Below are 10828 nucleotides of genomic sequence, written 5' to 3' on the forward strand. Positions count from 1 at the left end.
CTCTCTGGCCTTGAGAGCCTGTAGAAGCCAAAGACAAGAGCTGGGAGGTCAAGGGCTGGGAGGGGCCTGTCAATTCCACGGGCCTAAGGCCAAGGTGGAGCCTGTGTGGCTGTAGAAGTAATTCTGAGTAGGCCGGGGTCTTGGGCAGGGTACCTGCAGGCCCACATGGTCCCCACACAGCCCCAGCCATAGCCATGAAGTCTCAGTCCCCCACAGCCCACTGTGCAGTTGCTCCTAGTGTCCCTCAGACAGCCTCAGGTGGCCACCGCCACGGACCCCTGCCCTTCACCCAGTTTCCCGCCTCCATCGCGCTGAGGCTGGCCCAGCAGCCCCGGGCCTCGGGTTACAGCTCCCTCTGCTGGCCCCTGCTGGAACTAAGCGGCCAAGTCCAGGGGCTGCCAGCCTTCAGAAAGGGCTCAGGCCTGTCCGTCCCCATGCTCACAGTCATCCTCCCACACACACCCCGCCTGGCACTTCAGAAATCCCCAAGGCCATGTTGATATCATAGTTCCCTCATCCTCAGGACTGGAGGACATCTCAAAAGTCACAGGACCCAAATCCCAGACACAGCTCCCATCTCCCTGTGTGATCTTGGGAAAGTCACATTTCCTCTCTGAGCCTCTGTTTCCTTACCTGTAAAATGGAGGCGTTGGATTTTTTTAAGCCCTTTTTCTAAGCAGCATCACTCTCTTATGGATGGAAATCTCACATAGGAGCCCAGTGTACTAAACGTGAAGGCGGGCTGATCTGATAGAAACGGGGTGGGCCTGGAGATAAGCCTAGTGTAACCCCACTCAGGAAGCTTCTAGCTTTAATGTCCCATGATGTTTTGGTAGCGATCTCGCCTCAGTGACTCCACAACACATTAAGGCAGATGTGTTCAGCAGCATGTCGCTTGTTGCCTTGTGGATGTGTGGTCCGACCACTGATATGGTCAGGGGAGGTCGTGGCAGGCTGGATGACCATGCTGGGGGAAGGAGGCAGGATCTCCCCAGGGCCTCCAGGGCAGGGGGCCTCAACCTCAGCAGCCCGTTGGGGTCACCTGCTAAGCTTTAAAACTGCCCGAGGCTAGACTGCGCCCAGCACAGTGAGATGACGTTGTCCGAGGCTGGCACCCAGGCACAATGTGCTTGTAAAGCTTTGACCCCCATGTGCAGCCACAGAAACACTGGCCCACATGAGCAGCCCAGCTGTGGGGGGCCTGGGAGTCAGCTGGGGGGGAGCTCAGGAGCCGGGGAGGAGACCATGCCATCCCAGTCTCTCAACACCCGGGGGGTGGGGCAGGGAGGCTCCTGGGAGGCTCCAGGTAGGGGCAGGGGTGGGATTTACAAGGAGGCAGGTTGGGGAGCTGCCGGACTCTGTGGGATTGTCCAGGGCAGTCCCTGTGGGGCCTAAACCCTCCATGCTGCATGCTGGAGCAGAGGTTGGGGTCCAGCAGGGACTGAGGGGCAGTCCTGCACTGATAGGCTGCAGGCCCCTCCCACCCTGGTTGTAACATCCTGGGGGTGCACCTGTAGCAAGAGCCTGCAGGGCCCCTCCATCCATCTAGGTTGTAAAACTCACTACACTGGATTTTCAGATCTGAAATTAATAACTGGGGTCTTGAGGTACCCCCAGACCATAGACTCTTAGTCCTGGAAGGACCTTACCAATCACCTAAGGCAGTGCTCTCAGCCCTGGCTGCACCTTAGAATCAGGTTTAAAACACCATTGCTCAGGCCCCATCTGCACAGATTTCGGCTGAGATTGTCTGGATGAGGCCTGTGCGCGCATTTTGTAAAGGCCTCCAGGTGACTGAGTGTGCACTCGGGCCCACCCTACTCACACACGCCTGAGGACAGCAAGCCTAGGGATATAGTCACAAGGCCACCATAGTGGAGCTGGCGGGGACCCCAACCCCAGGTCTCCTGGCTCTACATCAGCTCCCCTTTTGTGGTGGACCCTAGATGCACTCCACTTTGAGGTAATTTTGCAAGCAACTTCTAGCATATTCTGTCTGGGAAACCTCTATCTAAAAAGGATGTTGCGGCTCAGCTCCTTTCTCCTGCTGCCCTGCTCACACACAGAATCTAGGAGGCTGCCACCCAGAGGCCGTGTAGAGGGGCCAAAGGGCAAGCGCTCTTGTCAGGAGAGCTGCCGTGTGCCAGGCACCATGCCCAGTGCTGGGGCCGTACCAGTGGGTAGGAGGTGGGGCCTTCCCTCCGGGGGCTTTCACCTGAGGGGAGGAGGCACACAGAACACAGGGAGCCTCGTGCAGTCATAGGCTCTGTGTTAGTGTGAGCCTGGGCTTTGGGGGAGCATATGGGGACCCTGACCAGTCATGGGCAGTCAGGAAAGGCTTCCTGAAGGAAGTGACATATACTTAAGTCTTGAAGTGTTTGACAGGGAGAAGCAGGAAGGGGAAGAATGCCAGGATGAGGGAATTATATGTACAATGCCCTGGCTGGCCAATGGGGAGGAAGGGTCTTATTCTGAGGGCCCTGGGGAGCCACTTCCCATCCCCTCAAAGGCTCGGGGTGCAGGCCCAGCTGAGTGCTGTGGTGATGGTCCTGTCATCCTACCTTTTTTAAAGAATCTCACCAGGGAATGCTGTGGGCCAGTGAACAGACTAGAGGTTTTCCTATTGGTAGAGGGGATTTGAGCCTCAGAGAAAGATAAATTGTACCCAAGGTCACACAGCACCAAATAGAAATTAACCCATTCCCAGTCCCATCCTGACATTCCCACGCTGTAGCTTGGAAACATTGCAGAGCCCAGAAAACTCACAGGACAGCTGAGATTAGCATCAGCAGGTCATTAAAAGGGAAACTGAAAGATCATATTGGAATGGCTTTCTGGGACCTCCCTGGCCCTTCCTTGCTGCTCTTGATGACAGCCAGGTGCTGGCCTGAAACCCTCAGAATAAGCTGAAAGCATGCCGGCCTCCCTGCTCAAAATGCCCCATCTGTGGTTACTGCTGCATCCAGGCAGCCTGCTCGCAGAGGGCACTGCACCCCAGGTCCCATGCAGGCTGGGCCCAGCAGCGCGTCCTGACCCCCTGCCATCTGCTCCTGCTGTCAACTTGTGTGTTTTCTCTGCTCACCCCATGCTGGCCACTGCCCATGCAGGGATCTGATGTTAGAGCCCGTTACCCCTCTACATGAAGCCGGGTGGCATGCGTGCTCACCTCATTTTACAGATCAGAAAGTTGAGACCCAGAGAGGTGACTTACCGAGGGTCTCACATCCTGAACTGGTACCCAGGTCTCTTGGTTCCTGGTCCTTTGCTTCCCAAACCCCCTCCCCCAACACAGAGTTTCATGGATAGAGAAGCGGGGCTGGTGGTGGCAGAGCCCTGCGGGTCACCGTGCTGCCTGCCCTCATCGGTCTGTGTGCTCGTGTGCATACATGTGCACACATGTTGATGAGCACATCCTTGACCCCTCTGCATGTATCAGGTGTGTATGTGTGTACATGCACTGATGAGGTTCTCCCACTCACCTCTACCCTCACTGGGGTTCCCAGGAGGCACCCTGGGACCTCTCAATTTATACCAAAGTGCACTTGCTGGGGGCTCAGCTCTCCCTGGGTCCTCAGCCTGCCATGTTACACTGTAGGAGATGTGGCTACAGGTCTGAGTTGGTCCAGGTGTTCCCATCTGGCCTCCCCTTTACCAAGAATCAGAAAGATCTATAGGACAATTTATCAAACCGCAAGGTGGGTCAGGGAAGAGGGAAAGCTGCATGATGCCTGGGCGGAATGGCTGGAAGGGCCGTCTGCTGAAAGCCAGTCGGAGACAAGATCGCCTCTTAAGCTGCCTTTCAGCTTGTGGGTCTGTGTCCCCAGGATGGATTAGCACTGCTTTTAGCACCACATCTAAAAGCTGAAAGCTGTGTCCCCTTGCTCCCCCGTCCTCCCACACGGGGGTGGACAGGAGGGAGGGAGGGCAAAGGGCCCCCCGCCCCTGCTACCGCCTTAGGTTAGCCTTGCAAAGAGAAACCGCATGCTCCCGGCCTGTAGGCGTCTTCTCTGGCCTGTCCTTGGCCCAGCTCTGTGCGCATCAGAGGTGCCCTGGCACTATCAGGTCAGCGACAGCTCCTGGGAACATTTGGGAAAGATGGGGCATGTTTGCCATATGTGGGGACCCCACTTTTGCCTGTGTGCAAAGGACAGTTGTGAGGCTGCCCTAACAGTGCCCCTCTCCTGTGGGCAGGAGTCAGGACCCGGTGGCATCATTATCAGGAGCATGATCACGGTCCTGGGCCTCCTCGTCTGGACGCATCCTCGTCGGCTTGTCTCGGTGTCTCCTTGGGTGGGAGGGAGGAGAGGACGGGATTGGGGGTGGGGGAAGGAAGGAGGAGGCAGGTGAAGGGCAGGGCAGGGAAATAACAGGCCCCTGTGTTTGGAGAGGGGGCAGGAGGCTCCAGCCCTCCCTGCTCAGTGAGTGGGTGCGACAGCGGGGCTGGCGGGCAGGCTCCTAGGGCCTGAGCCTGGTGCCACGTTCTAGGCTGGTTCACAGGATGAGCTGGTGACAGTGCTGGGTGCTGCCCTCAGGGCCTCAGTTTCCCCCAGTCAGCCATAGACTCGACTAGGGACCTTGACTGTGCTCCGGAGTCTGAGAGCAGCAGGATGCAGACAGACTCTCCTAAAGAAAGACTGCTTCACACAGCAGTGAGGGGTGGAGATATTACCAGTAAAGCGGAACACCTCTGGAGTAGATCTAGCACCACAGACCAGCAGCAGGGACTGGGAGCTCATGAGAAATGCAAAAGCTCGGACCCACTTCCAGGCCTGCAGAATAACCTGCTGTATGCAGGGCCGCAGGTGACTCTCAAGGCTTGTCCCCGCCTCCACCCAGCATCACCTGGGAGCTTGTTACGAATACAGAATCCTGGGTCCCACCCCAGACCTCCTGAGTAGGAATCTGCCCTTTGCCAAAGGGCCCACGTGCACCCTCAAGTGGGCGAACCCTGCCTTAGGGCACGGCGCACCAGCAGCTTCGTGGGGCTTGATTTCACTCCACCCCTCTGCTCTCTCCCCCTGGCAGATCTGTGGGATGGTCCTCACCTGCTGCTTGCACCAGAGGCTCCAGCTGCACTTTTACTAGTGGCCAACCTCATGCCCCTCCAAGCGCCCCCTGTAAGGACAGATGCTCAAATCCCACCCACCAGGCCTGCATACTCGGCATCAGCTCGCCAAGAAACTCTGAGAGATGCTTTCTACTCTGTGCCCAGCCCTCCACACCCAACAAGTGCCTGAGCCAGGGCTCCTGGTCTCAGCCAGGCCAGGGACCCTGGGCGCTCCACCCACCGCTGAGTGCTCGCTGCTGTGTCCGGTGGCAGCCGAGCCCCTTGCAGGCACGGAGCTCGCGGGGACCATAGGAGGGTGAGGACTGGCCTTCTGCCCCTCCCAGCTTCTGAACCAGAATGAAGGGCTAAAAACATTGACCCTTCCAGGACCCTACACCCGGCACGTGATCCCCACCGGGCTGAGCACCCCCTCCTGCCTCTGCTTGGTGTGCTTTCCCCTCCTCTCTGGGAAATGCCTTGGAGTGGGGCAGTTTGGGGTGGCAGTGTCCCCAGAAAACCCAGCCTTTTGATCTGCCTGTCCCCCACACCTTCTCACCTGGAAAGCAGTGTCCTGATGGCCTGGTTCCTTACTGTAGGGCCTGGCGGTGGTAGGCCCATGCAGTGGCCAGGGTGGGCGCAAGGCGGTGGTGCCGGTACACCAGCGCATGCAGCCCCAGGACCTTGCACCCCATCTGGAGGCCTTCCCTGGGAGAGGTGCCCCTGGGAGACCGCAGCCCCAAGCCCCAGTCTGCTGTAAGATGCCCCTCGGCAATCTCCTGTCTGTGGCCTGACTCTCAGGAGTGCCAGGTTTTTACCAATCTTCAACTCTTAACATTGGTAAAAGTAAAAATCTTCCCTAATTAGATAAATTGCAGACCCTGCAAAGCTGAAGCCACTGGGAAGGCGAAGCTGCTAGGGGGCGCTCTGCCCTAAAGCTCACTTTTCCTGGGCCCACACTCCCACCCGTGACCACCACCATGTTGCCTCTAGGGCAGGATTACATGCTTCCCAGAGTGGAGACAGTCCCTCCCTTTCGTTCTTTATTGTATCTCTGAATTAGGTAGTGAATTTTCAGGAGAACTTCCCAAATACAAGGGAGAACAGAAAGAAAAGGCTAGAAAATGCAGAGTAAAAATGCTGGCAGTTTTCCAGAGAAACATGTATCAGCTGAGAAGCCAGAGGTTCCCTCCTCCAAATGGCTATGACAGGTGGGCAGCTCAGAACCTGAGAACCCTATACACGGCTTCTCCACCTCCCAGGTCCTGTGCTTCCCATCCTGGGGACCCTCTTGTGTCCCACTCGTGAGAGGGTGGCCCCTTGCAAAGCTAAGACCAAGAAAGGTCACACCATGCCCCCCAACTCATTCCAGGCCCCGGTATGATAAACACAGCTCCTGTTGACCTGGGTCAGTCCTGGGTAAAGTGTTCTCTCTGCTGTCCCCAACACAGCCCTCAGCTTTAGTCAGCTGTGACCCTCAGAACAGGGATTACCCACATGCACAGAGGGAAGACCAGCTTGCTGGGCAGATTGCTTCCCCTATCCAGGGGATTCTCCAGGGACTCTCAGAGCCCTTGCTGGCTTATCAGCTCTCCCTAGAGGGCCCTGTGGCTGCCAAGGTGGATTCTGCAATTTCAAACTGCACCAAGGTCAAAAGAAATGATGGTGTGATTATCTTTGCTGCCCTCCAACTCTCTGGGATCCGTGCAGATAATCAGAAAATGACTGACTCCCAAGCTCTCTTCAGGGCTGAACATCAGGCCAGCAAGTCTTACCAAATGAGGGCTGAAAGCTGTGTTCTTTCTGCCTCGGGGTGCAAGGGAGGCAGCGATGGGCAGGGAGGTGCTGTGGCCCTGGTGAGGGTCTGGTGGAGATGGGTACAGTGTGGTGGGTGGGTGTCACTTGCACAGTCGTGTCCTGGTGGAGGCACAGGAGAGTCTGACTTGGCTGCCCTGGCCCTCCCCCTCCAACCACCACCCCAGAAAATCTTAGAAAGTGCAGAGTATAGATGCATCGGCCGGCAGAGCACAGGATTAGCTGAGATGCTGCCCCAGCGTCGTCCCGCCCAGTTACTGGAGGATGGCTGGTCCAAGCCGCATGGAGTGAGAGAACAGGCGGAGCTCGGGGGACTGTGACCTCCTTGTTCAAGCCAATAGCCTGGGAGGTGAGACAGGGTTACAGGAAACAGGCCCAGGATATGGCAGGCTCCACCCAGGGCACACAAAGGGCTGGGGTCGGAGCTGCGGTTGCTGACCCCAGTGGGGCAGGGCCTCTTGCCTTCAAGGGTGCGTATCTGTGCTCAGGCCCCTGCCTGGAGGCTGCCACCATCCGAGTTCCTTGTAGGGAGAGCAGGGCACACCTGTTGGAAGCTGTGATTTGTCCTGTGTGAGCAAAAGGCCCTGCACACAGAAGTCCAGAAAAGAAGGTGGCATTTTGTAGAGGAGCCAGGAGGTGCTGGAAAACCATGCAGTGAGGTCACCCCAGCCTGGCCTTTCCCTCCCTCACCAAACTGCCCTTCGTCCCCTCAGCTCACAGGGGCAGCCACTGAGAGGGCCACACACCCCCTGCCCTCAGGTGACGTGTGTTTGGGGAGAGGAATGAACCTTGGCCCTTGGTGAGGGGAAAGGCCTTTTTAAGATGTTTGTGATCATTCTTCTCTCCCTCTCCAACAGCCTGGCCCCAACTCTAAGGGCGCCTCAGGGACAGCCGCATGGGAGTGTCCTGGGCCCTGTGTTTACTGGAGGCCTACTGTGTGCTCACGGTGTGTTAGTCACATAAGTGCATTATCTCATAGTGGTGGCAATGGTGGGTATTATTCCCCCATGGTATTGACAAGGAGATTAAGAGCAGCTCAGAGGTTTGCCAGTTGGTAGCAATGGCTGCTGCCAGGCCACTCCAGCCCAATGGAACCAGGGAAGCTGGGCCGGAACCCCCTCTCCTCAGTGTCCCACGGTTCTCCATCTCTGTTACAAGCTGTCAGGAACAACACGTCCCTCGGGGCCATCGTGGAGAGCAGCAGCCCAGCACCCCTTCCTAGCCTAGACAGAACTGTCCACTTGGCCCGGCACCCTGCCCACTGGCCGTCAACAGAGAAGTCTGCTTCCTCCAGGCTGACAACTGGACCCTCCTGGCAGAGGGGCCCATCATCTCAGAAGCCAATGCCACTACCAAGAGAGGGCAAACTAGACCTGTGATCAGAATCCACAAGTGGCATGGACTCTTGTGCCTGTGTCGAGATGGCCGACTGTGGGCATGGGGGGCTGGCAAGGGTCCAGCATCTCCTGTCCCTGCCCCATGTGGGGTCCCAGCAAACCTTGGGTTACATGTGCCCACAGAGCCGCCCTGGGCAGCAGGGAGGCGTCCTGGGGCAGTGAGGCTGACCTGCTCTCTTTCCCTCCCTGTACTGTAGGGCTGAGGCTCTGGGTGGGCATCGTGTGAGCTATCTCGGATCTCAAGTGAGAATGTCATCAGGCCACTTACCCTGTGCACAGCCATAGACGTTTGGACCTGGAAGGGCCTGACACAGCCCCAAGGAGGTAGGGGGAATGTGGCCCCCCCCACAGGACCCTCATGCCCTGCAGCCAGTTTAGGGTCTTGAATCTGCCCCTCCAGGTCACATTCTGAAGGTGGCTTCAGGGGTTTGCAGTGGAGGAAGTGAACTGAGTCCTTTTCATCACCAGCCCACCATCAGCCTTGAAAATGTGCTCTATACTTACTTACGGGCCACCTTGGGCCTGGGGAGAGACAGGGAGTGGGTGGGGAGGGCAGTGTGACTGGCTAAGGAGAAAACCCGACTTCTGTGTCACCACTGGGTGGTGCCCATATTTGCAGAGGATGCTAATGATGATATCTAACAGAGGTTCTCAGCCTTGAGCTGCATCGGGTCATCTGGAGGCTTCCCAACACAGACACTGGAGCCACTCCAGAGCTTCATTTCCAAAGGGCAGGGCCAGCAACTTGGGTTTCTAGCAAGTTCCCGGTGCAGCTGCTGCTGGCCCTGGAGCCACACTTTGAGAACCACTACCCTGGGCCATGGCTCAAAGGAGGACCTTGGCCACCTTCCTTTCTGTCACAACCCCAGGCCCCAGAGGCCCTCAGGGTGTCCAGCTGGAGCCCCACTCTGTTCTCTGTGACAGGGTGGCGTGGGCATCACTGCAGCAGGCAGCCCCCAGCCAGCCCGGAAGGCACCCCTCCTGTGGGGCCCCCTGGCAGCGCCTGCCCTGCCCACTGAGTGGTCTCTGCCCTTGGCTGGGAGGCCAGGCACACAGGTCCTCTTCCCAGCAGGGGACGCGTCACACTCACAGCCCCATTGCCCCACCAGCTGTGTGCCTTGGGGGAACTCCACTCCCTCTTTGTCCCCATTTTCTAGGCCAGCATGTGCCCAGCCCTGTACTCCACTCCCAGCCCCCATGCCCCCACCCCCCTGCTCATGCACCTGAGGCGCCCACGCAGGTGCCCTAACGACTCCAGGTGGCCCGGGATTAGTGAGGGCAGACGGGCTCCTGGAACCAGCCGGCCGTGGCCATTCTAGAGTGACAGCCTGCCCTCACCTCCTGCAGAGGGAGAAACGGGCGCCTGTACCTGCCCCTCAGCCGGCTGCAGAGCAACAGCCTGTGTGCCAGCTGGCAGGGTAATAAAGGAATTGTGCCTCGGACCACCTGCCGCCGGTGTTTCTCCTCCTCAGGGGAATCTCAGGCTATGGTTCATCACGTGTGTTTTGCCCACTCTGCATCTGAAGCAGACACTAGTCACGGGCAGCAGGACAGACCGGGAGCCCTACCGGGAGGCCCACAGCCACACTGACTCGGGCCGCTTACTCCTCTCTTGTTTGAACTGACCTGCCGCCTATGAGTCCCCTCGGCCCCTGGCTGCGGGCAAGGGCGGGGCTCAAGCCAGTAGGCCTGAGCTGTGCTCCTCCCAAAGCTCTCTCTCTGCCTTCGGTCTGCAATTTCCCCACACCCCTCGTGGTGATGCACAGCCAGCCTCTGCTAAGGAGCCTGCGCTTGCTCGTCCTGCCGCGGGCGTGGGCCTGTGCGGGCCCTGGTGGGTGCAGGGTAGGGAGAGGGGAGCAGGGGGCTGCCCAGCTACCATCAGGCTTCCAGCTGTGTGTTTCAAGCTGAGACACACACTTCCACTACCATCTGGGGTGATAGCATTTCTCCGCCTGGACCGGCTGGTGTGTCCCCATCCCAGACTGAGTGGGATACTTCATCCCAATGCAGAAGGACTTCAATCTTACGACTTGGAGGAGCCGAGGACACCAGCTTGCCCAGTCTGAGCTGAAAGGAAGTAAATCTTTGTCTTTGATGACATGAACCGCTCATTCTGTTTCACTCACTGTTCTGTTTAGAGCAGCGGGGCTGGGGTCAGTGGGGGAGCCTGCAGAGTACCTGGGAGAGCTGGGCTCCTGGGGTCCCAGGATGGAGGGACCGGGCTGGGGGCGAGCTCCCACCTGGTGAGGGCCTGAAGTGGCTGGCTGCTTTGCAGCATAAGCAGAATGACCTCCCTAGGGAAGTACCCGGGTGGGTACCACTCGCAGGGGGGTCTACATTCCTTGGCCAGCTCTCCTATGTCCCCCTGATCCCCTCTGTCAAGGTCCTTCACTGAACACTCACAGCGGGAGCCCTCCAGTGACTTGGCTAGTAGGGGAATGAACCCAGTCTGGGCACATCCGAGGTCATCTGTCTTGTTGGACCCAAACATCTGCTTACCTCCACACCACTGAGCATGAGTGTAACACTTGTACACACACACGTGCCCCGGTAGATACAAGCCCCTCCAGCC

General features: G+C 58.1%; 1 protein-coding gene across 11 annotated transcripts in view; it reads left to right on the top strand.

The window, feature by feature from the left end:
* The window catches only part of TSPAN11 (tetraspanin 11), a 65845-nt gene extending 55484 nt beyond the window's left edge, over positions 1-10361 (top strand). For 3 of the 11 annotated variants that reach the window (XM_073222480.1, XM_073222478.1, XM_073222484.1), the window contains one exon: positions 8018-10361. In XM_073222480.1, coding sequence (XP_073078581.1) covers positions 8018-8238 — 221 coding nt within the window. In that variant the 3' untranslated portion in view covers positions 8239-10361. Of the gene's footprint in view, positions 1-5025 lie in introns of all 11 variants that reach the window. The other 8 variants (XM_073222481.1, XM_073222479.1, XR_012125439.1 and 5 more) reach the window with 7 other exon arrangements.
* Positions 10362-10828: the final 467 nt, after the last annotated feature.

This window comes from Manis javanica, chromosome 15 (genome assembly GCF_040802235.1).
Source record: "Manis javanica isolate MJ-LG chromosome 15, MJ_LKY, whole genome shotgun sequence".
NCBI classification, from domain to species: domain Eukaryota; kingdom Metazoa; phylum Chordata; class Mammalia; order Pholidota; family Manidae; genus Manis; species Manis javanica.